This window comes from Dendropsophus ebraccatus, chromosome 5 (assembly GCF_027789765.1).
Source record: "Dendropsophus ebraccatus isolate aDenEbr1 chromosome 5, aDenEbr1.pat, whole genome shotgun sequence".
Taxonomy (NCBI): domain Eukaryota; kingdom Metazoa; phylum Chordata; class Amphibia; order Anura; family Hylidae; genus Dendropsophus; species Dendropsophus ebraccatus.
Window position 1 is genome coordinate 110,460,601 of NC_091458.1, and position 27,910 is coordinate 110,488,510.

The 27,910-nt window shown below is 41.7% G+C and overlaps 1 protein-coding gene across 1 annotated transcript in view; it reads left to right on the forward strand.

Annotated features, from left to right (window-relative positions):
- MRPS9 (mitochondrial ribosomal protein S9) overlaps positions 1–27,910 on the forward strand; it is a 58,926-nt gene that overhangs the window by 23,344 nt on the left and 7,672 nt on the right. Inside the window, exons 3-7 of the mRNA XM_069972426.1 lie at positions 9,426–9,488; positions 10,136–10,166; positions 11,157–11,236; positions 23,059–23,147; positions 24,340–24,415. Coding sequence (XP_069828527.1) covers positions 9,426–9,488; positions 10,136–10,166; positions 11,157–11,236; positions 23,059–23,147; positions 24,340–24,415 — 339 coding nt within the window. The remainder of the gene's footprint in view (positions 1–9,425; positions 9,489–10,135; positions 10,167–11,156; positions 11,237–23,058; positions 23,148–24,339; positions 24,416–27,910) is intronic.

The window sequence follows — 27,910 nt, forward strand, 5'->3', positions numbered from 1 at the left end:
AGTGCATAAAGCTTTATACATTACAATCTCATTAAATTCCAACTGTACGAGGTAAAAACATAATGAAAATGCATTCAGTCTGTTCCTGAAAAACAAGAGAAATGTGAGGCATAAGGTTATGTTTTATTCATGGCACTAGTCTTACTCAGCTGGAACACATAAGGGGCAGGGGAAGAGGAGGAGGTTTCCAGACAGCTTTGGTCTTGGTAAGGGTGGCAATGCCATTTAGTTCTCCTTTAGTGGGCACGTGCACAGATTGGAGCGTATTTACACTACGGAGACCATCTTTATAATTTATTTATAATATTTTCTTTATTTCATTACAATATGACTGGCCTGAAATACACAGATTCTTCTGAACCATTGTTTTATTGTCTCCAGCTTTAGTCCACATATGTAGGATCTTGTAAAGTCCCACAATTGCCTCATTTTGCTGTTTCTAATTATTTTTCTGTTTTTGCTCGGAGAACTATAAGAAAATAGTCTCTTGTTATATGGAAATGGCTGTCAGGCTGCTGGTGACAGATCTGATCTTTACAGCAGAAAGAATAGTCCCCGGCACTACTGTCACTAATCCCCTTCTATGGCAGCACATGGGAGGACGGTGGTGCTCACACAGTCCACATGTCACTTATAAGTAGAACTAATCATCTGAGGCACTCGCCATCATGTGCATGTCCCATTATTTTCATCAAACAGTTTTGAGGCTCACTGCCATATAAAACTCTTTGTTATATCATTTACGGCTCACTACCCAACCAACCACAGCCCACAGTTTCTGCTAAGATCTGTGTAGTATTGTAATAAGTATTTGCCAATAAAAATTTTACATTACGTTTACACTGTGTTTTTGCAAAAAAATGGATGAAAAAAACCTATGCATTTGTGTGCATCCGTTTTTTTTTTTTTTTATGGAATTAAAAAAGGAGGTTGACTATGTTTTTGTGTAGGTTAAAAAAAGCATCTGTTTTGATTCGTTTTCTTTATGATAATGGAAGTCAATGGAAAAACAGATCAAAACGGATGCGCACAAATGCGGCTGTTTTTCCAAAAACATAGTGTGAACCCAGCCTTTTTCACCATATTACAGCAGGTTGCCAGGCACCATACTGCATAGTCAGCTTCTTGTAAGGGCACCTTTATAACAAAGAAATAGATATTTTTATCTTCTTATTTTTTTTTATTGCTAATGTTTGGCAGTAAAATTTACATACGCATTTTGGATTAGGCATGCTAGGAATGCACCCTAATGCATCATTGCCCATACAGCGGCACTACTCAGTGTGGTTTACAGTGTGATTTTTACAAAACAAAATGGTAGTAGTTATTGTTATTTTGCATTCGTTACAATCACAGGTCGTATACTTTTACAACACCGAAGGATAAAACCCATCTAATCCTGCCTGTGACAGGATACAGGCTCAATATATAGCCAATGCAAAACAGGTGTTTTCCAGGAAAATCTTGTGTTGTGAGCCTGTAGTATAACCTTATTTAATCAGTAGGCTGGTTGGGGAGAGTCTTTAAACCTTGATTAAGAAAAGACATGCTAAGTAATAGATTAATGCAGCACAGATGCCTCCGGTGAGCCAGCTCCGCTTCCCAGAGTCCATTTACTGAAGGCTCCAGAGGAAGATTCTAATGGATAAAAGAATTACTGGAAGCTGAACAAAATGAACTTTTCTTTAGCTCAATAGCTTTCAATAAAATACAAGTTACAGGTCGCACATTCCTAGTTAACAGATGCATTTTATTTTTTAACCTCTGGGAATTTTTGACACATGCACTGACTTGGTTTGTTGCCAAGAACACATCAAAGTCCCTTTATCTTTGGGATTTAAGCATCTGGCTAGGAAACCATTCAGCATTTTATGCCTAAACACTGTTTTGTACTGGTCTTTTTTGTTGTTCTGACCAAAGTGATAATACCTTACCAAATGGACCGTTTCCTATTAGGCAGCAAATTTAAATTATTATTTAAGAATAATCTATACAGTAAAAATATCTGTCTTTGTGATGGATCCTGACAGCTGAATGAAACGCTGGGCAGATCTGCATTTTAGCTGAATCCTACTGCATTTTCACCCTTAGGGCCCGTTTACACTCCAAAGAACAGGCAGAAATTCCCAGCGGAATCCCCACCTCGGACTCTGCTCAGAATTCCCTCACTGCCTCAATGTTAAATATAGGGCCCCTCCGCTCCCTGCTGAAAGAATTGATATGTCAATTCTTTCAGCAGAGAGCAGAGGCGCCCTATACTTAACAGTGAGACAGGCGGAATTTCCGCCTTTTTTCCGCAGTGTAAACTGGCCCTAAGGGTGTGTTCACATGTACCGCATTTGCAGCAAATTTCAGCGCTGTCCCGCCGCAGCCACTGATTGCCTGAGTGGGATGTCAGGGACCCTGGAGCTGGAGAAGCAGTCGGGAGTGCAGGCTGGTAATGTATTATCTTGTTTAAAGGCCCGGCAGATGATTAGTTAAAGGGGTAGTGCGGCGCTCAGAAATTATTCACAGAACAACACACATTACAAAGTTATACAACTTTGTAATGTATGTTATGTCTGTGAATCGCCCCGTTCCCCGTGTCCCACCACTCCCACCATCCACCCGTGTCCCTGGAAGTGTGGTGCATTATACATTACCTGATCCATGTCGAGGGCCATCCGCCATCTTGTGCCAAACGTCATCTTCGGACAGATGGCCAAGTCGCTGCCGCCCGTCCCCCCTCCGCCGCGTCACAACTGTGCTCAGCCGCGATTGGCTGAGCACAGTTATGCTCAGCCAATCGCGGCTGATGACTCGGCCGCATCATCAGCTGCTCAGCCGCGATTGGCTGAGCACAGTTATGCTCAGCCAATCGTGGCTGAGTTTTGGATGACGCTGCAGAGGGCGGCCGGCATTCGGGACAGTCTGAGCTGTTCGCCGTCCGCCCGAAGAAGACGTCACTCGCTGAAGATCGGAGACTGGTGTCGGCACGTGACAGGTGAGTATAGCACACCACACTTCCGGGTACACGGGTGGGGGTGGTGGGACACTGGGAAGGGGGCCATTCACAGACATAACATACATTACAAAGTTGTATAACTTTGTAATGTGTGTTAGTCTGTGAATAATTTTTTACCGCCGCACTACCCCTTTAAGAAGGATGTGACTACATTCAATCCGCTGCGAGAATGCAGAGCCATAGGCTGCGAGGCTCGCATCATGAAATCCACTGCAAATGCAGTACATGTGAACGCAGCCTATAGAACGAGGCTGAAGTTGGTTTCTTATTCGGCCAGTTTCTTATTCGGGGCTGAAGTTTGTTTCTTATTCGGCAGTTTCTTATTCAGAGGATTTTTCTTTTTCCTGTTTTAGCTATTATTATTACAGAAAATGTATAATATTAATACCCTAACATAAGTGAGGGGCCCTGAGGGGACCGGTGATAAAAATGGCCAAAAGGACCCAAGGTTGGCATAAAAATGGGCATCAAAGTTAAAACACTAAATTCTGATTTAAAAATAAAATTGACTTTGGGCCACTGATCTCACACTGATATTACACAGAGAGGGATGCCCTGCATCACATCCAAGAGAGTACAGCCTGGCCCAAAGTGGTTCTGGGTATAAAAACTGGCATCAAAGTGGGCACATTGGCATTTTTCATTATATGAATAAGTAACAGCTGTTTTCAAAGGGTTAAACAAGTTTGGGCCACTGATCTCACACTACGTACACACAGGTAGGGATGCCCCGCATCACATCCAAGAGAGTCCAGCCTGGCCCAAAGTGGTTCTGGGTATGAAAACTGGCATCAAAGTGGGCACATAAGCATTTTTTCCTAATTTGAATAAGTAACAGGTGTTTTCAAAGGGTTAAACGAGTTTGGGCCACTAATCTCACACTGATAATACACAGAGAGGGATGCCCCGCATCACATCCAAGAGAGTCCAGCCTGGCCCAACGTTGTTCTGGGTATAGACTGGCATCAAAGTGGGCAGATAGGCATTTTTCATGATTTGAATAAATAACAGGTGTTTTCAAAGGGTTAAATGAGTTTGGGCCACTGATCTCACACTGATAATACACAGAGAGGGATGGCCTGCCCCCATAGACAGACTGTATGTCACAGGCAGGCGGAGAGTTCCGTTGCCAAATTCCACCGATTTTACTCCGTGTGAACTGGCCTTAAAGGGGAACTACCTGGAGGTGGGAGTAATCTAACCCGCTGATATGTCCCTATTGCAGCGGAGACGCCATGGATGAAGGGATGTCTCTTATCTTCATCCTCGATGCCGTTGTGGTGCAGTTTGGCATTTGCTCCATTGTACATACAGAGCATTATAAGAACTGGAGCCACTCTCTGTGTATTATCAGTATGAGATCAGTGGCCCAAACTCATTTAACCCTTTGAAAACAGCTGATACTTATTCAAATTAGGAAAAAATGCCTATGTGCCCACTTTGATGCCAGTTTTTATACCCAGAACCACTTTGGGCCAGGCTGGACTCTCTTGGATGTGATGCAGGGCATCCCTCTCTGTGTGTCCGTAGTGTGAGATCAATGGCCCAAACTCATTTAACCCTTTAAAAACACCTGTTACTTATTCAAATTGGGAAATAATGCCAATCTGCCCACTTTGATGCCAGTTTTTACACCCAGAACCACTTTGGGCCAGGCTAGACTCTCTTGGATGTAATGCGGGGGATCCCCCTCTGTGTATTATCAGTGTGAGATCAGTGGCCCAAAGTCAATTTTATTTTTAAATCATAATTTTGTGTTTTTACTTTGATGCCCATTTTTATGCCAACCTTGGGGTCCTTTTGGCCATTTTTATCACCGGTCGCCTCAGGGCCCCTCACTTACGGTAGGGTATGAATATTATACATTTTCTGTAAGAATAATAGCTAAAACAGGAAAAAGAAAAATCCTCTGAATAGGAAACTGGCCGAATAAGAAACCAACTTCAGCCCTGAATAAGAAACTGGCCAAATAAGAAACCAACTTCAGCCTCGTGCCTATAGAAGTAAATTACAATTAAATGGGCACTGTCATGTTAGAAAAACTATTAATTCGCTGTAGACATGTCAGTGCTGAGACCCTCCACTGATCATCAGTAAAGCTTGGAGAGGTGTTCGCTTAGTGGAATCTATTGCCAGTTCTGTCCGTGCAACTAAGGGAGACTTCTATAAAAAAAATAATATAGAAGTTGTGGGGCAGTCTTCTGTCACATGCAGAGAGAAGTAGCGCTTGGCTGCATGCTTCTTACCAATTGTTCCAGCCATCAGTTTGGGTCTGAACATCTGGTCCTTAACTGACTAATGGTGCGTTTACACAGAGAGATTTATCTGATAGATCTTTGAAGCCAAAACCAGGAACAGACTATAAACAGAGAACAGGTCATAAAGGAAAGACTGGGATCTATGCTCTTTTCACATCCATTCCTGGCTTTGGCTTCACAAATTTGTCCGATATGTCTCTCTGTGTAAACGCACCATAAGTGTAGCTTTACACACACCATATCGCAGCCGATTTTATGCTGCAGATTTGATATGAACGGAGCTGAAAACTACTGCATGGCAATTTTTTTTTTTTTTTTTTTTTTTTTTTTTTAAGGTACACTTTAAAATGAATAGGGAGGACTTGGTATCCCTTATGTGTAGAATTAAAGGGAACCTGTCACCTCCGGTGCCGGGGTGACAGGCTCCCGACCCCCCGCTAGAGCACCTTATACATACCTTATCGCGCCGGGTCCCGCTTCTTGAGATTGTCTGGTGACGGAGATTTCAGCGCCCGAAGCCCGGCGCGCGGTCCTGAGATGAGTCCAACGCTCATAGAGAATGACGGAGCGTCGGACTCACCAGTTATTCTCTGAGAGTTGGACTCATCTCAGGAGCGCGCGCCAGGCTTCGGGCGCTGAAATCTCCGTCACCCGACCGTTTCAAGAAGCGGGATCAGGTATGTATAAGGTGCTCTAGCCGGGGGTTGGGAGCCTGTCACCCCGGAACGGGGGGTGACAGGTCCTCTTTAAAGCGGGGATGAGCAGAGCAGGAAGTCCGAGGAGCTGCCTCCATGAATAGAGCACAGAGTGATATCAGAGTAGGGCATGGCATTTAGGCAGTGTCTGCTGTACAACCCAGTAGCATGCTGCAGCAGTGGTTTCTTTGGTGTTAAGGATCTATAGTGTACAGAGCACCTTCTAAATTTTGTATTTGGAAAACCGGAGGGAAAGAAATAACAATCCTGCTGCCTATTCACGTATAGGGGTTCTTTGGAAAAAAAATTTATTACGGCATCAGTACCTTATTGGTGGCAGCCTGATTGATCATTTGTCTGTGGCACATGCAAAGCACAGTAAACCGGGCAAGAAAAGAAAGTACTGCACCATACATTAAGTAGTGGCGATGCTGGGTCACTTGACTTCATAGGGAGCTGAGCTGCAGTAACCCATCACGGCCACTACACAATGAATATAGCAATCTGCACTGGCAAAAAAAACGATTGGTGGGGTGTTCTGGGCATCACCAGCAACAACAAAAAAGTACTGTAAAATCTCTTAATTTTTTGCTTAAGGGTGCCTTCACACACACGGTATCCGCAGCAGATTTGGTGCTTTGTTCAGTTATTTTGATCTAATCTGCTGCGAAAAATTCACTGCGATACGGTGTGTGTGTGTGTGTGTGTGAAGATACCCTAATGGTTTAATTTTAAATTTCAAATAGAATTATTTAATAAAATATAATTTGTATTTGTATATATAATATTCTCTCTCTCAGCATAGCTCCAGTGTATGAGACATTTATAAGCAAGAGCAGTGTATCCAGTAGGCATATCTTCTATCACGCCATGCACATGGCTATGGGTGTCTTTGGATCAGTGTTGCTAGTGATGACTGTTCCTAGAGCTGTTTTTTTTTTTGTTTTTTTTTTTCCCCCTTTTCCTTCTCTTTGACACGCTGCAACATAAGTTATTTATTGCACGTTTCTCTAATGATGAGGGCATGGAAAAACAAATGCACTGCAGACAGTGATGTATTTCTTTACCCAGGCTTGGTAAGTAGGTAATCACAAATTTGTAATTGTCAACTTTTTACTGCTGTGTAATTAATCCATAATTTCCTTTTGGGTATGATTGAATTATACTTGCCACATATCTGTCAATGCCAAATTCTTTATTCTAAGAGTCATTATCATAAATCAGTGTATTATATATCAAACTATCAGGACCTCATCCAATTAAAAATAATTCTTTTCGGGATCAGGCGCTTAGCCTTTATCATGGTGACAACTTTAAGGCACAAACTTACTTGGAAAGAAATGAATGTTGAGCGTTCCTGTTTGGACTAGAAGTGGCTAAACATATGTTTTATCTATTGCCATTGTAAGGGATGCTTTACACAATATTTTAGTACATGTTTTGTATTTGCATTATGTAATTGCTTCCCCTGCCGCTGCAGTAGGCTGGTGTAGTACCATATGCTTTAATACCACTCTCTGTAGAAAGTCCCGCTGAGTGCATCCAAGGCACAGTTTTTTCAGTATATTTGTAAAGGCCCTATTACACAAAACAATTATCGGGCGATAATTGTCTCATATAATAGACAACGATCAGCAGACATGAACAACGACAGAGCAGCGGGGAACAGGAGCGGCGGCAGCAGACCGCTGCTACCATCTATGGGCTGCTCGGTCGATCCAGCTGACAGCGCTTGTTTGCTCCTCTCCATTGCCCTGTGTAATAGGGGCTTAGGATAGTGTGCCATGCAGCCAAGAACATCATTGCATAACTGGTAATATGGCACACTACCACCATCAAATGGGAAAACATATTTATGTCTCAAGATTAGGTAATAGACCTTAAATGCGATGGCTTTTTTTTTTCTTCATACCGCTATTTTTTCCTGACAGTCAGTCACAATAACTTAATTGGCGCTAATCATATTTTATGTCTAATCACAGTTTATTGGTATCCATGCAGTTAATTTCAGATGTTAATTCTGCTCATTAGGAAAATGAAAGGTCACTTATGTATATCACTGCATGAAAGGTCACCTCAGTATATTACTGTTTTTATTACATTTGTGACCTTTTATCCCTTTTTTTTTTTTTTTTAACCTCAAAATGATATATAGAAAAGAAAAACAATAATTGTCTGGCTATATTTCATTCTAGAAAATATATCTGGCACAATCCTTACTAAAATGATTTAGGGGAACTTGAAAATGCTGCTCAGTCTACTGACGTGTTATAGAGGAGGAGGAGCTGAACAGACTGGTTGATGTATCATTTTGCAAAAAACAAAACAAAAATAATTTTAGTATTCTTTCTAACTTATTAATTGAAATCCTATTATAGGCTTAGGGGTCTTGTGGGCAGTCTCTTTGTGATTGACGGCCTTTGTTGCCTTGGCAAAGACAGCTGTCAGTCACTGATTAGGACTGCCCAATTGGCTCCTAAACCAAGAATCTGAATAAGTGATACTGAATCTTCTGTGTCACATAGGAGAAAAGTGTCTAGTAGCAGTGTGTAGCTGGCAGCATCAGGGGGTCACGGTCTAGTTGAAACAAATAGAGGACATTGTATATCTGGCACTACAAGGGGCACTTTTATAGGTGTACCTGTGCAGTGAAAAGATGTCCATGTATGTTCTGAGATTTACCAGTAGGTGGGCGTTTACAATTTTGCGAACTCCCACTTGTCAGAGGTTTAACCCATATAATGACCCATATACTGCCCCTCTTCACAGGTCTCATAACATTTTGCCCCCAACCACTGGTCTCATGACCCCAACTAACAACATCGTGGCTTTCTGTGAAGCTGTTCTTATTGGGTCATTAGACTTGATGTTAGGCTGCATTCACACTGCATATGTGTATACATTTATTGCATACAATCTATTCTCTTAAAAAGCAGAAAATGTTTACAATAAACAGATGTTAAAGCTGATTCTTCTGTTTGCCATTGACTCGTGTTATAAAAAAAAATGCATTACAATCTATATGCTATTTTAAAGAAATTTTACAAAAAAAAATTACAGATGCGGAAAAATTACAGGCGCTCAGTTAGACATCAATGGGGCAATCTGTGCCGCAATTACGGTACGTACTAGAGCTTGTCAGTAATCTTTGCAGATGCAATTTTTGCGTATAGCCAATCTGTATCTGTATATATACTGATAGCCCAATTGAAATCAATGGACCCTAAATTGCGGATCCACAATTAAGGACAAAAGTGCGTATAAATGTAGCCTGGCATTTTTGGTTGTAATATTGGTGCAAAAAATGACCAGTATTACTATTCATGGTATTCATGTGCATATGACCTTGTTGTTTAATTTTCAACCCAAATATCATTCTTTATTATGTGCTTTGTAGAAAATTGTTATATGGCAGGTTCCTTGTACCTCAGATTTCTGCTATTATCTAATTTAAATCTCTTATTTCAGAAAGCCATTGCCTATCTCTTTCCCTCTGGACTGTTTGAGAAGAAAGCCCGACCACTTATGAAGGTACTATGATATTACACTGTATGTGTTTTTAGTTTAGTTAATAATCACTAAGTACAAGTGCTGTTAAAATGCTTTATCGCCATCTCTTCATATGTAACTGTAAGAGTACAGTCAACATTACACCAAGATATAGGGCTGAGCTCACATGGTATGCTGATCTGGCTTTCAGACCACCTTCTTACAGATACAGAGGTTTTACCCCAGTGTGTCAGTGTGCAGCTGAACCAGGTGTGCATGGTTTTGCGTGTGTGTGGCCGCTGCGGGTGGACCCAGCTTAAAATGTCAATTTAACTTTTCAGAAGCTGATCCTTGAGAAAACTTTACAAAAAATTCTCTCTTCCAATGCATTTTCACATGGCGATATTTGTTATTCATGAGATATTGCACATGTGACTATAGCCTAAATTGATGTTGAACCATTTGGCAAGGGAGCTGTCCTCTCTGTACAACCCATTTTACTAAGTGAAAAAGTTAAAAAGGTCAAATATTTATTTTAAAGATGCTCTAACTGTCAAGGCTACTAAAGTCAGTAGCTGACTATAGGCAAGGTGGATCATGTGTTAAGTAAAAACATTGCTGATCATTTGAGCCTACTCTTTAATGTACATATAGTCCTGATTCATATTTGCATTGTTTTTCTCTTATAGCACCCTGATGACATTTTTCCAAAGCAATTGGGTAAGAAAAGAGAAGTTGTTGGTGTTTTTTTTTTTTTTTTTTTGTTGATGTTAATTTTAGCAGTACTTTTCACCTTTTTTGCATTCTGGACATTTTTCCAGTCCTTTTCTTTTGCTGCTTTTGGCTGTGTTTTCAGTTTGTTTGTTTGTATTTGGCTAAAGGAAAAGCTATACCCACAAAAGAAAACAGCTGATTGGGATGTATTTTGGGTTATGTCCCAAAATACTTGCCAAAATATAGCCATACATATAACTGTATTTTAGCCATAATAATTACAGTCAAGCAAATAACATTTCAATAAATGGCTGTTTTGAATCCAATGGAAAGACAGCTTTTTAAGCCCCTATTACACGGGGTGATTCTAAGGAGGAAACGAGTGCCGATCTGTCAGGTCTAGCTTGCTTCACATTCCCGCTCGCTGCCAGCGTTATTACGTGGGTAATACCCGGGGGGCGGCGCCCGGGGATCTTTGTGGGGGAGGGCGGTGCGGGGATCTCCCGGGGGGGGGGAGGGGGGGTGGCACGGGGATCTTGCCTGGGTAATTGCTGGATTGTCTGCGCAGCTCATAGAGGTGGTCTACTGCTGCCGCTCCTATTACACGGAGCCTGTAAGACACTAAAAAACAATGATCAGCCGACATCGTGCATGTCGACTGATCGTTGTGCTCTATTACACGAGACAATTATCATCTGTATCGGGCGGTATCAGTCGTATTAGGGCCGCCTTGTGAAATAGGGCCTTTAGTCCATTTTTTGAGCAGTAAACCAGCCGTTTTACAGGCAATTATCTGTGTGGTAACCTAGCCTAAGGACAATTTACCCCCCCCTTATGTAATGTGTTACTGACATAGTCTTCTGCTGATATAAAGTTTGGTTATAATAATCTAATGCTATTACGTCATCATTTAGATAGACATGACAGACTAGTTCTGATTCAGTGATGCTTCTCAAGTACTGTAAATCTCTTAAAGTGCATTTTTTTCCCCAACAGCAATTCAGTGGGGAGAAGACAAGCGTCCATTTCACTTTCTGTTTTACACTGGCAAGCAGGCGTTTTACTCATTACTGCACGTGAGTATCTTATGTTGTATGATAAATTGTGCAAACCGCAAGCCAAAGCATTAAATTACACTAGGGACTCCATCAAATAGACTCTGGGCCTTTCCTTGTACTTCCAAGACAATAAATAAATGCCTTGAAAAGCTTATTGGGACAGATTTCATGGTGATATTGGCCAGACAATTATTATCAGACTTCCCCCTACTCTATCATTATCCAGTATCCTAGGCTGCACGTGTTACCTGTGTGTGAGAGCTTAGGTCAGCCATGTCTTACACACCTAATTTATTGTATATCCTTGTATTCAACCCGTTCATCTATTTTAACAAGGTGTAACTTGGCATTATTTTTTTTTTATTTAACTACATCAGAATCAGCACGCCATGTAGTTAAGTGTGGTGCACGCTGCATGGGCAGATCTACTGGCACATGGTTTGCATGATGCACTAGTACTAATAAACCTTCCTTACTATTTGAATGTGGCCTAAGTTAGGGGAGGGGATGGGAAAGCAGGAGACAGAGTGGATTCCAGGGAGGCAAGTTTTCTTCACTTCCTGGCCGTCAATCAACTGCGCAGACACAGTGATAAGTTATATAGTTGTGTCTATATAATTTTCAATGTATTTTTAATAGAAAATAATTTTCCCTATCCAGAGTTCCCCTGGATACAGACTCGCAGCGTAAACCTCGCTGCGAGTCTGTCAGGCCCTGGCAGTTTACTGTCACTACATACTCGCAGCTATATGAACGACCGCTGCGTGTATGTAATTCTGCCGGCCCCTTAACCCCTTTCTGCTGCCGCCCGGCTCCCGCTCTGTATACATTACCTCTCCTCGCTGCACGGGGTCCCGGAGTACTGCTCTCCCGCCCGGCCAATCAGTGGCTGCGGCAGGGCAACACACTGGTCGGGCGGGAGAGCAGTACGCCGAGACCCCGTGCAGCGAGGAGAGGTAATGTATACAGAGCGGGAGCCAGGCGGCAGCAGAAAGGGTTAAGGGGCCGGCAGAATTACATACACGCAGCGGTCGTTCATACAGCTGCGTGTATGTAGAGAGAGTGAACTGCCAGGACCTGACAGACTCGCAGCGAGATTTACGCTGTGAGTCTGTACGTGTGAACTGACCCTTAAGGTGCCCATGCCTGTTAGATGTGTCTTGTCTGAATTCACCTTATTTGGTGAGATTGGCCAACATCTTGTATGTATGTAAACAACATATTCTGTGTGATGAAAAGGCTGTGTTAATTTAAAGTGGTTGCCCAACCTGGAACAGTTTTGAACAAGGGAAATGCAGGGAACTCAACAAACAGGTATACTTACCTAGCCTGCTCCCTGCTGTATTCCTGACTGCAAGGTTTTAGCAATGGCCCTCTTCTTCATTATTTTCTTTAAAGACCGGGAATGCTCACTCAGCATAGACAAGCAGTAGTGATCAGCTGCTGAGTGAGCATTTCTTGTTTTCACGGCACATCAAAAGTAGTGAAGAAAAGAACCGTGGCAGAGACCAGGTGGTCAGGAAATTGGCTGGGGAGCAGGCAGGTTAAAGTGTCACTGTTCTTATAACTTTCAAAATCCGAATTAACAGTAGATGTGATATGAAGCAAGTTTGCAATATATATTCATAATTTTTTTTCATGCTGTAAAACAAAGCCAGATATCCATGCCCAGGCTCCGGAAGGCAGCTTTTTAGTCTTGTGGGGATTAAATAAAGAGACTAAACACATGGGCCTAGATTCATCAAAGGGTGTAAAATTTAGACTGGTGCAAACTGCCCACAGCAACCAATCACAGCTCAGCTTTTCAGCTCTGGTAAAATGATAGAGGAGCTGTGATTGATTGCTGTGGGCAGTTTACACCAGTCTAAATTTTACACCCTTTGATAAATCTCCCCCATGAAGTTCTGGCCAGTACAGAGAGTCACTGCTCAATGTGTCCATCAGTCACATGTCTGCCTTCTCTGTAAAAGCAGATGAGAAACACAGGACTTACTTTGTTTAGACTCTTTGGGGGGAAAAAAGGCAGAAGACAGGAAGTGCCGTGTCTTCCATAAGACACGGTTTCTTAAAATAAAAATGTAAATTGCAAGCATTTCACATCTACTGTTGATTTAGATTTTTAAAGTTCTAATGACAGTGACACTTTAGGTATATCCGTTTTTGTTCCTTACAGCCCTCGCAAAATGTTAAAGTGTCACTGTTTTTGTTTTGTTTTTTGAAAAAATCATTAGCACAGGCGATTTTAAGAAATGTTGTAATTAGGTTTATTAGGCAAATATACCATTATCTTCATTAAAAAAAAAAACTTTTCCCAGCCCCCCCCCCATTCTCTCTCATCCACTGCTCATTATCAGGAAGTCTCGACTCCTTTACATCAGTCCAGCCCTGTGTAACCTTTGGAGAGGGGAGGAGGGAGAAGGGAAGAGGGAGATTAGTCACCAGCAGAGAACAAAGGATTACACAGTGGGAGATGTAGCTGTAAATTAACTCTTTGTTGTCCTGGTTTGGTGCCTCATCTCCCTCAACCCCTCCCCTTTCCATAAGAGAACTATGAAGACAGGGAGGGGGGTTCAAACTGCTTTTTCATTATAAAAATGCATTTTTCGGCTAATAAACCCAATTACAAATTTTCTTAAAATCGCCAGTACTATTGATTTCTGCAAAAAAAAATTATAATTAAACGACAGTCACATTTCAATTGTTCCAGGCTGGACAAGCCCTATAAGAATACTGCAGCTGAATACAGTGATTGTGCTGAGACTATCATGTCTGGATGGACATTATGGTGCATTTACACGGAACGATTATAGTTCAAATTTTCGCAATAACGATCGCATTTGAGCTATAATTGGCTCGTGTAAACACAGTGAACGTTAAAGCGACGAGCGAGAAATCGTTCATTGTGATCTTTCAACATGTTCTCATTGCCGTTGGGCGTTCACTAAAAATTCTCAGATCGCTTCGTGTAACAGTCTTTCAAAGATTCACCCAATGTGAGATGGGCTTAAGCGATTTTAAAAACAATTTTTCTATCGATTTATTTGTCTAAACACTGATTGATAAAAACAAAATTGTTGCTTTAAAATCGTTAAACAATTGGGCGAATTATCGCTTTGTGTAAACTGACTATTAGCAGCTATGGACTATAACAGCAGACTGCCAGTTTGAGTGTCAGAAAGCAAGACTCCCGGGGGCAAAGGAATGCAAAAAATGGATCACTGAGCAGTGAACAAACATTGCCTGGTCAGAGGAATACAGATTTCTGCTGCACGATACTGATGAGAGGGTCAGATTTTGGATGAAAATTGATGAATCATCTGATACCTATGGATGGTAGAGATACACTTTGAGGCTGCGTTCACACTACGTATATTTCAGTCAGTATATGTATATTTCAGTCAGTATTGCAACCAAAACCAGGAGTGGATTGAAAACACAAAGGATTTGTTCACACAATGTTGAAATTGAGTGGATGGCCGCCATTTAATGGCAAATATTTGCTGTTATTTTAGAACAACGGCCATTATATTGTAATAATGGCAGTTATTTACTGTTATATGGCGGCCATCCACTCAATTTCTACATTGTGTGGACAGATCCTTTGTGTTTTTAAGCCACTCCTGGTTTTGGTTGCAATACTGACTGAAATATACTGACTGAAATATACGTAGTGTGAACGCAGCCTAAGTGTGCGTACTTGTATACAGAATCCACAGCAGATTTGATGGCGCAAATTTGATACTGCAGCAGATCGGCTGCAGATTTGACTTGCTTTGAATCCGCGCCATCAAAGCTGCTGCAGATCCTGTACGTGTGAACGCACCCTTAACAGGACAATGCACCATGCCACAATGGTTGTATACTCATGGATTGGGTCATAAAACATGACAGTGAGTTTTCCTTGCTTCCCTGTCCTTCACAGTCCCCCTATAGAGGATTTTGGGTACTGGGTAGAATTGGCAATTCAGAGAATGCCGGTACCTCCATCTAGGTAGGATGAGGTTTAAGAAGCTATCCTGTTTACACAGGACAATATTCAATATTCCTACAGAACAGTTTCTCGTGAAATGTATGCCACAGCAGATTGCTGCGGTTCTAAAGGCTGAACAAGGTCCAATGCATTGCTTTAAGGGTGTGATTGATTGAAACGGAAATTTAACAGATCCCATTTGTGTCAAAATTGTCCATGTGTCAGACATAAGCCATATCGGGTGAGATCGGGTGTGCAAAGAGGCCACATTGCTGTTGTCAAAGTTTGCCAGTAGCCAGGGCTTTGGTCGGTGAGCCTCAGCTCTGACTCAGACTTCTGAATTTTATCAGGGACCGACTCCTCCATAAATGGCCAGTCAGACACCAGGGAGTTATCTATCACACTGGCTCAGCAGCTTCTTCCTAATGTTCTATATAATCCTGGGGCGACTTATGAGTGAATAAGGCAAAGATATAAAGCAGATTCTCTTGTGTGTGTGTGCCGTAGATGCAGCCAGTCTCCAGCCTCCATGTCCTCAACAACTGAAAACTAGTCTTGATGGGCCAGGTGATCTTTTTCTGCTGACAATCTTTCTATGTTTCTAACTAAATATTTACCATACACAAAGAAACACTGCTAACAATGCCAGATCCCTGTGATATATAGGTCAGACATAGGCCAGATTTATCAGCTGTGCTCATGAATCATTGTGGCCACACAGGAACTACCTGCTCAGCCAGTCAGTGACTGCAGCTGTACCCCATCTCACTCACTGATTGACTGAGCGGGCATTTTTGACTGGGGCCGTGACGTCAAAGGATCGGGAGCCCGACGGGGGACCATAAGCTGTGATGCTGCACTGCATGGGTATGGTAACAGGTAAATAGGACTTCTTTATTATGACCCCCCCCCTGGATTGTTCACTGCTGCCTAACCCCCCCCCCCCTTTAATTTCTGCCTCTCTTACACACACAGACACATGCAGCCATAGAGCGCGCACACAAACACAGCCTGCTGCAGTCACAGCGCACACACACACACCCTGCTGCAGCCATAGCACACTGAAGAAAAACACACAATCTTCTTCCAGAGAGAAAACACCACATTGAGGACAGAGGTTACTGCTACACTAGTTATGGCTTCTCCTTCTTTTTTATATTACACCAGATATCTTCATGTTATACTGCTGCCCATATACAATGACCCAGCATCCAGGAAAAGAACGGCATGGATCTCCTCCCCCCCCCCCCCCCCTCCAACACACACAATGGACTCTTCAGTTCAGAAACAAACTTTTCCCCGATCACCCCTATCTAATATGGCCAGATTAATAGAACATAAAATATATTGATGAGTAAAATTCATTTGAAAACTTAATTATAAAATTTTGAAAGATTTTTTTCAAAGCTGAACATCTTTTCCGACTCCAGCGAAAACTATCTCCGACTCCATAGCCCCGTTGAGAGCATCATCTGCAGCTCCCATGATCTGAATTTTGTCTTCTTTGGAGCAGCAAAACACTCTCCAGAGCCTTCTCAGTTGGGGGAAGTTTAATTTTACTAACCCTGTATATCGTCCTGAGCAAACTTTGATTGAGTCATGTGGAGTTGTTGCCCAGCTCCCTGTAGTACAGAACAGTGCTTATTTTTTTTTCTTTGCCTTCCTATTCTCCTAAGTACCTCTGTGGTGTCCTGCAGCTTTTTTACTCTAGGTTTAATGAAGTCCGGAGTTAAATGCTGTAAAAACCGCAGTGGGAAGTAAACAGTTAAAACAAGTGTTCCTCCGAATCCTTAGGCACACGGGTGAGATATTTTACTTAAGCCACCTCGGCTGCATAGTTTTGCCATGTCATACATGGAACTTAATTTGTCCTAGGCATTTTACATATAATTATGTACTTATGAGAATAGCTGTGTGGTATATATGAGCGTGTACAAGGTCTCTACCTTTTCCCTTACTAGACACACAAATGTGTATATAATATGTTTTTTAATGTAAGCTCTGTTGTTATCGTTGACCTTGAGCAAATGAGTTTTTGTGCCCTGGCAGAAATGAAAGGGGTGATAAATGCAGAGTGTGCCTTTGCTGAGTAATGGAGCCGCAGCACACTTTCCACAGAGGTTTTCTCTCCTGCTCAGCCTCCGGCAGCCGCAGGACCCCTGCTGTTCATTTAAATAGGTATGTCAAATCTGCCTGGAGATGCCGCCGGTTTGATCTGTGGTAATATTTGTGAAGGTTCCATATGGACTTGAGCCCCCCGCAGTGCTAAGAAATAATGTACAACGCTTCATGGTGCAGACGCAAATTTCCTCTGAAAAAGGATGCAGTGCTGCGTTTTAGCTGTCGGAGTGGATGATGGAGAGGACGCGCTAGGCCTGTCAACTCGTTACACGGATGGGTTGCACGCAGCGAGGCTGTGGAAAATCTGTGCCTTTTAACTTTTCTACTTAATCACGGTTGTAGCATTGCCTTTAGACTGTATGCTACATTAATTCTCTTCCTGCCTTCCGCCTCTCATCCCAAGTTTCATAGGGAAAAAAAATAGAAAAAGTCTAGCATGCAGGTCTTGTCGAGGCCTTATCAAACAGCTGTCATCCCACAAGCCATTTGCATTTGTTTTGGCTGAAACAGAGCAACCCAAGGGCAAGATGTGTTTGTTGCATTCCATCATAATAAAGAAATTACACATTTTGGAAGGAATAAAGCTTTTATTTGTAGTGCTTGTGCTTCAGAACCATTTAACCCTAACACCTCTAAGTATAATGTCAAAGACAATAGTGAAAGCTGGAAAGTGCCCTGGGCATTTAACCTGCTGGGATGTAGTGATATCAGGTCAGAGTTGCAATGAAAGAAAGCAACTTTTTTCCCTCCTTTTTATCATGTATCGGTGTGTATGCAGAAAATGTGTGCGGGTATATAAATTTATATTTGTAACTTTATAAACGGAGCCACATAAACTGAGAGAGGACAGGGAGAACACTTAGATTAGTTTTAGCTTTAGATATTCTTGCAAGGTCGGCTATGGGACCTCAGGTGTGACTCAGCTGAAAGGATTGACACATGGAAACAACAAAGCAGAGTTTTGATTGTGCTGTGACCAAATGAATTGCATTTTATGCAGTGGATGGAGTATCCCTCCATTCTGACACTTGGGTGGGGGCGGGGTATAGAACTGAAGATACCCTTTTATTACATCCATATGCCCTAATCCAGCATATTCACAGGGTTGTTGTCCTCAGAGAACAACTTTAAGTAAAATTCATGTACCCAGGGAACCAAGAATATGGTTAAATTTCCACTATACTTTTTGTATAAATTATTCACAATGTTCAAGCTTTCTGCTTGTTGTCGGTGAATGTAAGCTTTCTTCTCTCTTATGGACATGACCAGGATAGGTTACAAATTACAGAAAATGCACAAAAACTAGGTAAGAGGACATGGGCTGGGCTTTTTCCATGCTAAGGAACACCCCCTGGGCTTTTGAGCTTCATTTACTTACCATTTTTCACGAAAATAAGACACCCCAACTAGCCTAAAGTAAGGCATCCCCCCGAGAATAAGGCACCCCTACTCTAAACTAGGGCACCCCCCGAAAGTAAGGCTGCCCGTTGCCACCCAGGACTCCCCTAATCCCCTTGTGGACATTCACAGCCGGCGTTGCCGGCCCCCACTTCCTCTGCACACCCCGCTGCATGCCTGACGCACATCCCGCTGATGATGCGCTCCTGCTTCAGCCAGGATGTTGGTGAGTATTTCGGGGAGGTCAGGGGGGAATTCTTATTTCTTCTATTTCTCTAAAGAAGACATTCCCCGAACATAAGACATAGTGCCTGTTTTTGAGCAAAATTTTATATAAAGCTCTGTCTTATTTTTATAATACAAAGGCATAATGGATAAAAAGCTTAAGTCCATTATTTGACCTGCTGTTATGTTCTTAAAGGGCAAGGGATGCTGACTAATAATGTACCTTTATTTTCATCTGCTGGGCCATTTTTGTAAAACTTTTTATTATCCTGATGTGGTTGATTGGCGCTCTAAGGACTGCAGTTAACCCCCTTGGCTTACCAGTCCGCCTGCCTGCTGCCTCCTTATGAATCAATTGCAATGATGAATGCAATAACTGAGACCAGGCAGCGGGTGGATCCGTGCCGCAAAGGGGAAAGGTACTGTCTTGTCTCCAGTGCACCAAACAACCTCATTAGTGTATGAATAAAAAGTTAAATTTTTACAAAAGCGGACCAGCAGATGAAGATAATCAATATACCTTAGAATTTAACACCCCTTGCCGTATAAGACCATAAAGATTCCCTTTGAATGGGTTGTCTAGATGTGAAGCGCAAGGACCGGAAATGATCAAGACGGGTTATCACCCTAGCGGCAGCCATTCCCATCTAATACATCCAGTGTAAAGGGTTCATTCACTTTGAATAATTCCTGTCTAGTCCATATGCCCTATTTATCCATATAAATGCTATAGAGTGGGTCCTCCACTCAGGTCCAGTTCCCTAGACCAGATTGGAGACCCTGCAATAGTATCTGACGCTATAATTGACTCTGCAGTGCACCACCATGTACAATGCAGTTGCCTATTCAGTTGGTTAATGTAAGGTACATTGTGCCTTGAGGGACTGCTCCCTCTAGTGGTAAGGACTATCAAGTACTTTATATCTTGTATCGATTTTAAAAAAGGCAGACAGGAGGTGCAGGAAAATAATAACCTAGACTCACCTGTCCCCGTGCCTCCGTTGTGCTGCTCCAAGGTCCTCCCCAATGCCACTGGAAGTCATTTTGCGCTGGAAACCGGGTACATCATGTAGCCCACTTCCAGCTGCAATGTTACAGACCTGTTGAGCGATTACTTGCTTAGCCAGTCAGTGACTGGGGTGGTGTCCCGAGTCCTGGTTGTCAACAGGACTCGGGAGCAGCGATACAGAGCATGAGGTTATGTAAGTATAGTTTGTTTATTATTTTCCCAAACCCCCTGGCTTGCTGGCCTTCTTTTTTTTATTTTTTTTATTGTGACTTCTCCCTTAATAATATATATGTGCTCAGACAGCCTTGGGGCTTAGAGTAGTTTAGCTTGGGAGCAATTTATGTGTACCTACTGAATTCCCAATCCCATGACCACTATGCCTCCAAAATGCCCAGCACTCTTAGGCTGCGTTCACACTATGTATATTTCAGTCAGCATTGCAACCAAAACCAGGAGTGGATTAAAAACACAGAAAGGATCTGTTCACACAATGGTGAAATTGAGTGGATGGCCGCCATTTAATGGCAAATATTTGCTGTTATTTTAAAACAACGGCTGTTGTATTGAAATAATGGCAGTTATTTACTGTTATATGGCGGCCATCCACTCAATTTCACCATTGTGTGAACAGATCCTTTCTGTGTTTTTAATCCACTCCTGGTTTTGGTTGCAATACTGACTGAAATATACTGACTGAAATATACATATACTGACTGAAATATACGTAGTGTGAACGTAGCCTTAAGCTGTACCACACATTTCCCCTAAAAAAAAAATCTTCATGTCCAAAGGAATTAGCCAGTGTAGTGCAGTTGTAAACAGATTTTAGTGGCCCAAAATTAGACTCCAATAAAGCAGTAGAGCGTATTTTGGTCAGTATTTTTTCAACCAGGTGTGGGTTAAAGACAAAGAAATTGTGCAAATATTTCCATTGTCATTGTTTTCAGTCACATCCACTCCTGGTTATGGCTACAAATACTGACAGCAATAAGGTGTGTGAACATAGCTTAAAGGAGACAAGTGTTTTATGTTATAGATAGTTATAAAGGTTTATAACTAACATCCGCAACGACTGCCAAAAAAAAAGGATCCCATTTCAGGCACAGATCTCTGCCTAATCACGGATCCACAAAAATGTGAATAGACACCTAAAAACCTATGAAACATTAAATTATCCATAATTACAGATCCGCAATTACGGGCAAGTTTTGCGGACGTATGAATAGGGTCAGAGATATAAGTGGGCTGTCTATAGGACATGAATTGTATAGCGTTGTATATGATTAAAGGCTTACACAACAAATAAACGTTTATGGGAAGACTTTCTGTAGTGTGCATGTGTTTATTTACTTTTTAAAATCTTTTTTTGAATACACATTCATCAGCGATGTATGTACGCGTTGCAAACCTAGCCCTCCCCTGTATGTAAAATGAGGGAGTAAAGAGGTTTTACGATGTGTTTAAAGCTCATTGCATCCCCTGTTGTATGGTGGAGATGATATATGGCATGTGTACAAATAAATCCTAACTAGCCAGAACAGTAAGATGCATAGCAGTGTGCAGTCTGGTATGTGACACCAAATGGCATTTCAACAATTACTAGTTCAGGTTTGCCAGCCTCCCAGCCTTCGTTCTGTAGTTCTGTCCATTGGCAGGGACCTTTCTGCTCACCCTTGACTCTATAAATAAATGTTATCATTTATGTACTTGTGTTTTACAATATGTCTTTTCTGCTCCAGTGACTTGGGGACTGTAGTGTGAATCCAGTGGTAACCCAGCTGTGAATTGGCAGTGTTTATAAATGGCACATAGCGTTCTGGGTAATGCGGTCCTGTAGTCTTGTGCGTGCTCCCCTGCCTCAGCTGGTGTTTTGTGTAGTGACAGTCTCATTGCTCTTGTCTGTCCTCTGCTCAGCGGAGGGTTCGGCTGTGAATAGCAAAGCACTTCGGAGTACTAAATCTAGGAAATATCACTGCTATTAGTATTCATTTACATACTGTTTAAATCCCATTTCTGGTCATAAGAGAATAACTAGGATGGATAACAATGTGTAAACCTGCCTGCCCTTTCCAGAGCGTACTGGAGTCAGTACCTGTGGTCACAGACACTTTATTTCTCTACCGTTTAAATTCACATTGTTCTTTTTGTAAAACTACATTCTAGTCGGCCCTTGACAACATATATCATATTCCAAGGCTTGGCTTTGCTCATAGTATACACCACTTAAAGGACAACTCCCACGAAAAACATTTTTTGGCTTATTTAACACACATTACAAAGTTTTATATAACTCTGTAATGTGGTTAAATAACCGGTCTGGCCCCCTTCCCCCACTTTCTTCCTCCTCTGCGTCTTAATAGAAAGTGAGTGGGAGAGAAAAGGCTGCTGGTTGGCTGAGCTTGCTGGAAGCCATGTGATGCGCTCCAGCCAATGAAAAGGCTTCCGGTGCGCAAGCGCACTGGCAGCCTTTTTTCTCCCATGGACCTGGAAGTGAGAGACATCGCTGGACGGCGGCAAGACGTGACGGAGAGGCGGACGGCGGGCAAATAGAGTGGCGATCGTCACTGGAGGGATGGCGAGTATGGTGTCTGTGTTGGGGGGGGGGGGGGGGGTCCCACGGGAAATGTCCTTTAATCTGAATAGAATATAAAGCAACGGAGGTAGGTCTCATTCTTGTTGCTTCATGCTTAGGAACCAAGAGAAAACTTGATTCCTGTAGAAGTTTTCAATCATATATGACATATATTATTTATTCATAATAAAAGTGGTTTCCTGTACAGCAAAAACATAGGGAGCCTGATTTCTATTTAGTGACTGTGAGCCATTTTATGTGATCAATTACAGTATGGCTGTATTCACACTGTGCGTTTTTGTTGCACAACAAACCCACACAGTGTGAACCCAGTCCTAGGGTAGGGTTATGCATTGCAGAAATGCTACAAATGTTTCAGCTGTGGCTGTACCCTTAGGGCATGTTCACACAAGATGGATATGCTGCAGACAATCCACAGCAATACTGACCAAAATCTGCAATAAATTGGGGTAAACTTGTATAATTCATATAATGATATATCATATGTCGACTACCTCTAATTCTCTTTACCTGTTGGTTTTTAGGAGGCACATTCAAAGTTTCTGTCAATTCGTGCATATGGAGAAGAGGTCAAGAGAAAAGGCTTGAATGCAGAAAATGATAAACCAGTCGTGTAAGTTTTTGGAAACTTATTATTTTCTCAGAAGAAATTATTAGCATTTTATGTATAGTCCGAACTGGAGTTGCAGATCATCAGTGGCCATTCACCTATAGCTAACAAAATAGTACCATGAATACTAATTTAATTGGAGGCTGGAGCTTGTCCTGTTTTTAATGTAATGGGTAGCATGGATGTTACTAGTGTCAAGAAGTCTGCCCTGGTACTGTGGGACATACTGACATAATACTTCATCGTCCTGCAGAGAGCTGCTGGGGGTGCTAGCTGCTTACATAGTGGGAGCAAGGAGGTTTCAATGTAGTGTTATATATGTTATTACTATTGTGTATATGTGAATGGACATTCCACAATGCTGCTCATATGCAGTGAAACATTTTGGTGGCACCACCACGGAATAAAATCAGGTGGAAAAAAAGCCAAGGATTAGCCCAATGGCAGTCTACTATGGATCTACTGCACACACAGCAAAACTACAGTGTATCCATGGAAGATCTCTTGGGCTCAGTCTTCAATTTCTGAACATAGCCTTTAAGGGGGAATGCTTACCCACCTGACATGGTCACTAGAAAATATTGCTAAAACAAAGGGGCAGTGCCTCTCCTCTGAGTACCAGACTCCTTTGTTTTAAATCTGGTCTCCTAGTTTGTAAGTGTTTGCCCCATTTACTGTACTGAGACAGCAGAATATGAAGGGCTGTAGTGCTAAGAGTAATGCTGGGGTCACAGTGTACAGATCCCACTAATGATACCTACATTTCAGAAAATGTGTATAGCTAATTCAGTTGTATTGCATATGTAAATAGAGACACAAAAATTTGTGTGCTCCATTATCACATTCCTGGAATAAGCTTTTAGAAGTTTTGGGTAGGTGTATTTTTGAATACTTCTAAATTTTTCCTCAATATTTAACATTTAATGAAAAAGAAATCAATTTAACATTATACTTTGCCTTTGAATCCCCCTTATTAAGCACACTGCTGCCTCCTCATGTTCCTGATATCAGTGAAGCAGAACTGCTGTTTTCATAGAAAGGTGCTATTTATAGGCAGCAGTTGAAATTGTGATTTTCTACAGTGTTGTGGTTTGTCATCACGCCACGGATGCCAATATTAGTGATATCAGGTGATGCGTCTCTAATTGCCGGAATAATTAGCGAATGCGCAATGCTGTGTGTTTGTTCTGAACAGAGACCTCTCCGGGAGAAGATGGGTGATTAAGGAAGAACTGGAGGACCTGCTAGTAGAGAAGCTGTCTGACCAAGACGTAAGTAACTCTTTACAGCAGGTAAAATCACTTCTACATGCACGTATCAGTGAAACATTAGAACAGAACATTTGACTGTACTTTATAGTACTGATGTAATTTACTAATAATCTAATATTACTGAGAATATGAAAGGTTTTTACTATATAATTTTTCTTTTAAATGGTGGTGGTCTAATTGTTTGTGCTTCTTCATGTACTGACCACTACTGCAAATGCAATAGGAAAGATTTACTATCGCAGATGCACCAGAATTCAGTTTCAATTTGTACCAAAGTCTGTATTACATGACTTGTCACCTTTAGGCTGTGTTCAAATTTCCATTGGACGAACGTTATTTTAAACTCAAATCCAATATAAATAGATGCCATTTTGACGGTGTGTGAACATAACCTAATTATGTTTTTTAGGAAACAGTCACACACAACAGCTTTTTGGAATACTGCCACTGCAGTTTCTGAGCCAAAAATAAGAGTTATTTAAAAGGAATGGGAAATATAAAAAAATATTTAGGGCAGTATTAAGCGGGACAAAATGTAATGTAAGCGCAGAATTTTAGTGATGCCTGTGCAGCCCTTGCCTTAAAAGTGTAAAAGTTTACTTACCTATCTACGCTCCGCAATATCCTTTAAAGCTTACCACCACAGCTGCTGCTGGTACATCTAAAGTGACAAACTGCTTAGCCAATCACTGTCTGAGACTGGACAGTGCCACGGCCAGTGATCGGCTGAGCTGTTTGTTATCTTTATTACACAGAGCAATAATGTGCCAAATCAACCTGATTCAGCAGATTTTCGCTCTGGGTAATAGGGTCTTTATACTTCTGATTCCTGCCGTATCATCTTCTAGCTTTGGCTCAAAACCGGCACTGGCAGTTTTCCAAAAATTGTTGTGTGTGACTACAGCCTTAGACCTTTTTTATACCTAGTCTAAAAAGGGAGTGGGAAACAAAAAGAAAGCTTCAATGGTACAGACCCCTCTGAAAGCGTGGTGGGTGCACAAAAGTGAAACGCTCACTCGTGGTGCTTGTGCAAGGGTAAGGCACAACTCTCCACAATGCAAACAATTGAAACACACTTGATAAAGAAGCCAGTCCGGCTTGAAACGCGTTTTCATAAATATTTTTTTTTACATTTGGAACCTTGTGTGACCAGTGCCTGATTTCACCTATGTTTTAAAGTGGAGTGAAGTTTAACTGACAAAGGGAATAAGACATGGCTTTGCAGTAAAGGAGGTGTTACCTTGATGCCAAAAGTGGACCAAACTAGATGTATCAGATCTATCGAAGAAGCATGAGGCACCGTAATAAATCTGGAGCATTTGAAGGCTGTATGTCAACATTTGCATGGTATCAGACTTAGAAAGTATTAGTAAATTCTCTGCAGTATGCCACTTCCTGTAGTAGTTAGCCATGACCCAGGGTTATCTTGCTTTTCTAGACCACAGTATGCTACATCTGCATAGTAATGCATTGAAAAATATCAATCCCCTATATTGCAGTATAAGGATAGATTTGCAATTTAGAAACCTGAAAGAGATTGGTGAGAATCCCTGTAAAAAATTTACATGACTGCCGCTCTATTGGTGCTTTAAGACCGCTTACAGCATACAGTGCTACATAAACATGGCCACTTTCTTACAGAGACAACACAACTCTTGTCTCCAGTTCAGGTGTGGTTTGCAATTAAAGGGGTTATCCAGCGCTACAAAAACATGGACACTTTTTCCCCGCTCATCTCCAGTTCAGGTGTGGTTTACAATTAAGCTCCATTTACTTCAATGGAACGGAGTTTGAAATCCCACCCAATCTGGAGACAAGAGAGGGGGAAAAGTGGCCATGTTTTTGTAGCACTGTATAACCCTTTTAAGCTCCATTCACTTCAAAGGAACTGAGCAGCTAAAACCTCACCCAAGCTGGAGACAATAGTGAGGCTGTCTCTGAAAGAAAGTGGCCATGTTTTTGTAGCGCTGGATAGCCCCTTTAATGTAGCAGTGGTAAAGCTCACTGTTTTGATGAGAGCACTACCGCACTGTTTTGATGAGACACTCGGGTCCCGACTCCCGAGATTGTGGGTTGATAACAGAGGATCAGGACTGTCCCTGCGATGAGATAATTATCACCTATTTCAGCTTGACCCAAAGGAAATGCCTGCACACTCCATTACTAAGAGAGTATTAGTAGGACGACTCATGCATGTTGAGGCAGAAGAACAGGAAGCGCTGCTTAGCCCGAACCAGACACCATTGGGGCAGACATTGCTGGGCACGAGGCAGGTGAGTATACAAATTTTTTTTTGGACCTTGACAGCTCCTCTATTGCATAACTATAACAGAGTGAGGATCAAGTAGAGTCTAGAATTTAACTTATAATCCTGTGTATGCTTGTGCAATATAGAAGACTGAAAATTTGAAAACTGCCCTTTCCAATGACTGAATTATTAGTATATTTTATAAATTCCATGATTATTCTATTGTATAAGGAAAGCTTACATTTCATACTGTTTGAATGTATTTGTCGTAGAGTAATACATATTTAAATATTTTGCTTTTGTTGGGATCCCCTGCCAGCCCTGATGCTCTCATACATCACCTGTGGAGCTTTTGGGCTAGACCCCTGGTTTTAGTTAAGCTCGCAAGCTGTGAACTGCTAGACTTGATCGTGTTGTGGAAAAGATAAGGGAGGAGGCTCAAAGTGACCATTTATTGAAGCTAGATGCCGCCTGTGGTAGAGCAGACTGACATAAGGAGCTCTTTTATTATCAGATAAAATCTCATTCACACTCGTCCCCACTCATCTTTTAAATCTATTCCACAGGAGCATTGCTTCTAAAATTTTAAAGGCACCTTTATACTTAGGATGCTTGTTTCATAGTTTTTATGTTGGCAGTGACTCTCTTAAATTAAATACTAGATTTGATATAATTAATGTGATAATATTGAATATTGGGAAATTTAAAGGCTGTACTTTTTACGAAAATTACATATACATTGTTTTTTATTAAAATGTTGCATTTATCTGCACTAGTTTACAGCCTATGTGATTCTCCCCTACAAACGGTGTTGTATCTGCTCTCTTCTCTGTCTACAATTTTCTCCACACTGTCCACAATCTGAGGTCGTGTGTAATGAATCTTAGAAAGTTGTTTCATTTTACATTTAGTGGGAAAAAAGTGCAGTGCAAAGCCTTTACAGCGTTTGAAATTAAGGGGGTACTCCTGCATTTGAACATTTTTTATATGTTGCTGCAGTTACATAAAAAATAATGCAGAGCTATGCTTATCTCAATGCGCTCCCCTGTCTCCTCCTGCGGTGTCTTTGGGTCCCTTTGGGATCCCCGCTTCCAAGGCAGATTTGTCTTGGCGGAGGAATCACTGAATGAGATGGAACAGTGCTGTGGGCAGTGATTGGCTGGTCGGGCTTTTAAATCCATGACACAAAACTCTCCTTTTTATAGACTATGGTGCAGAAAACCATTAAAAATAATGGGGCACTAAAG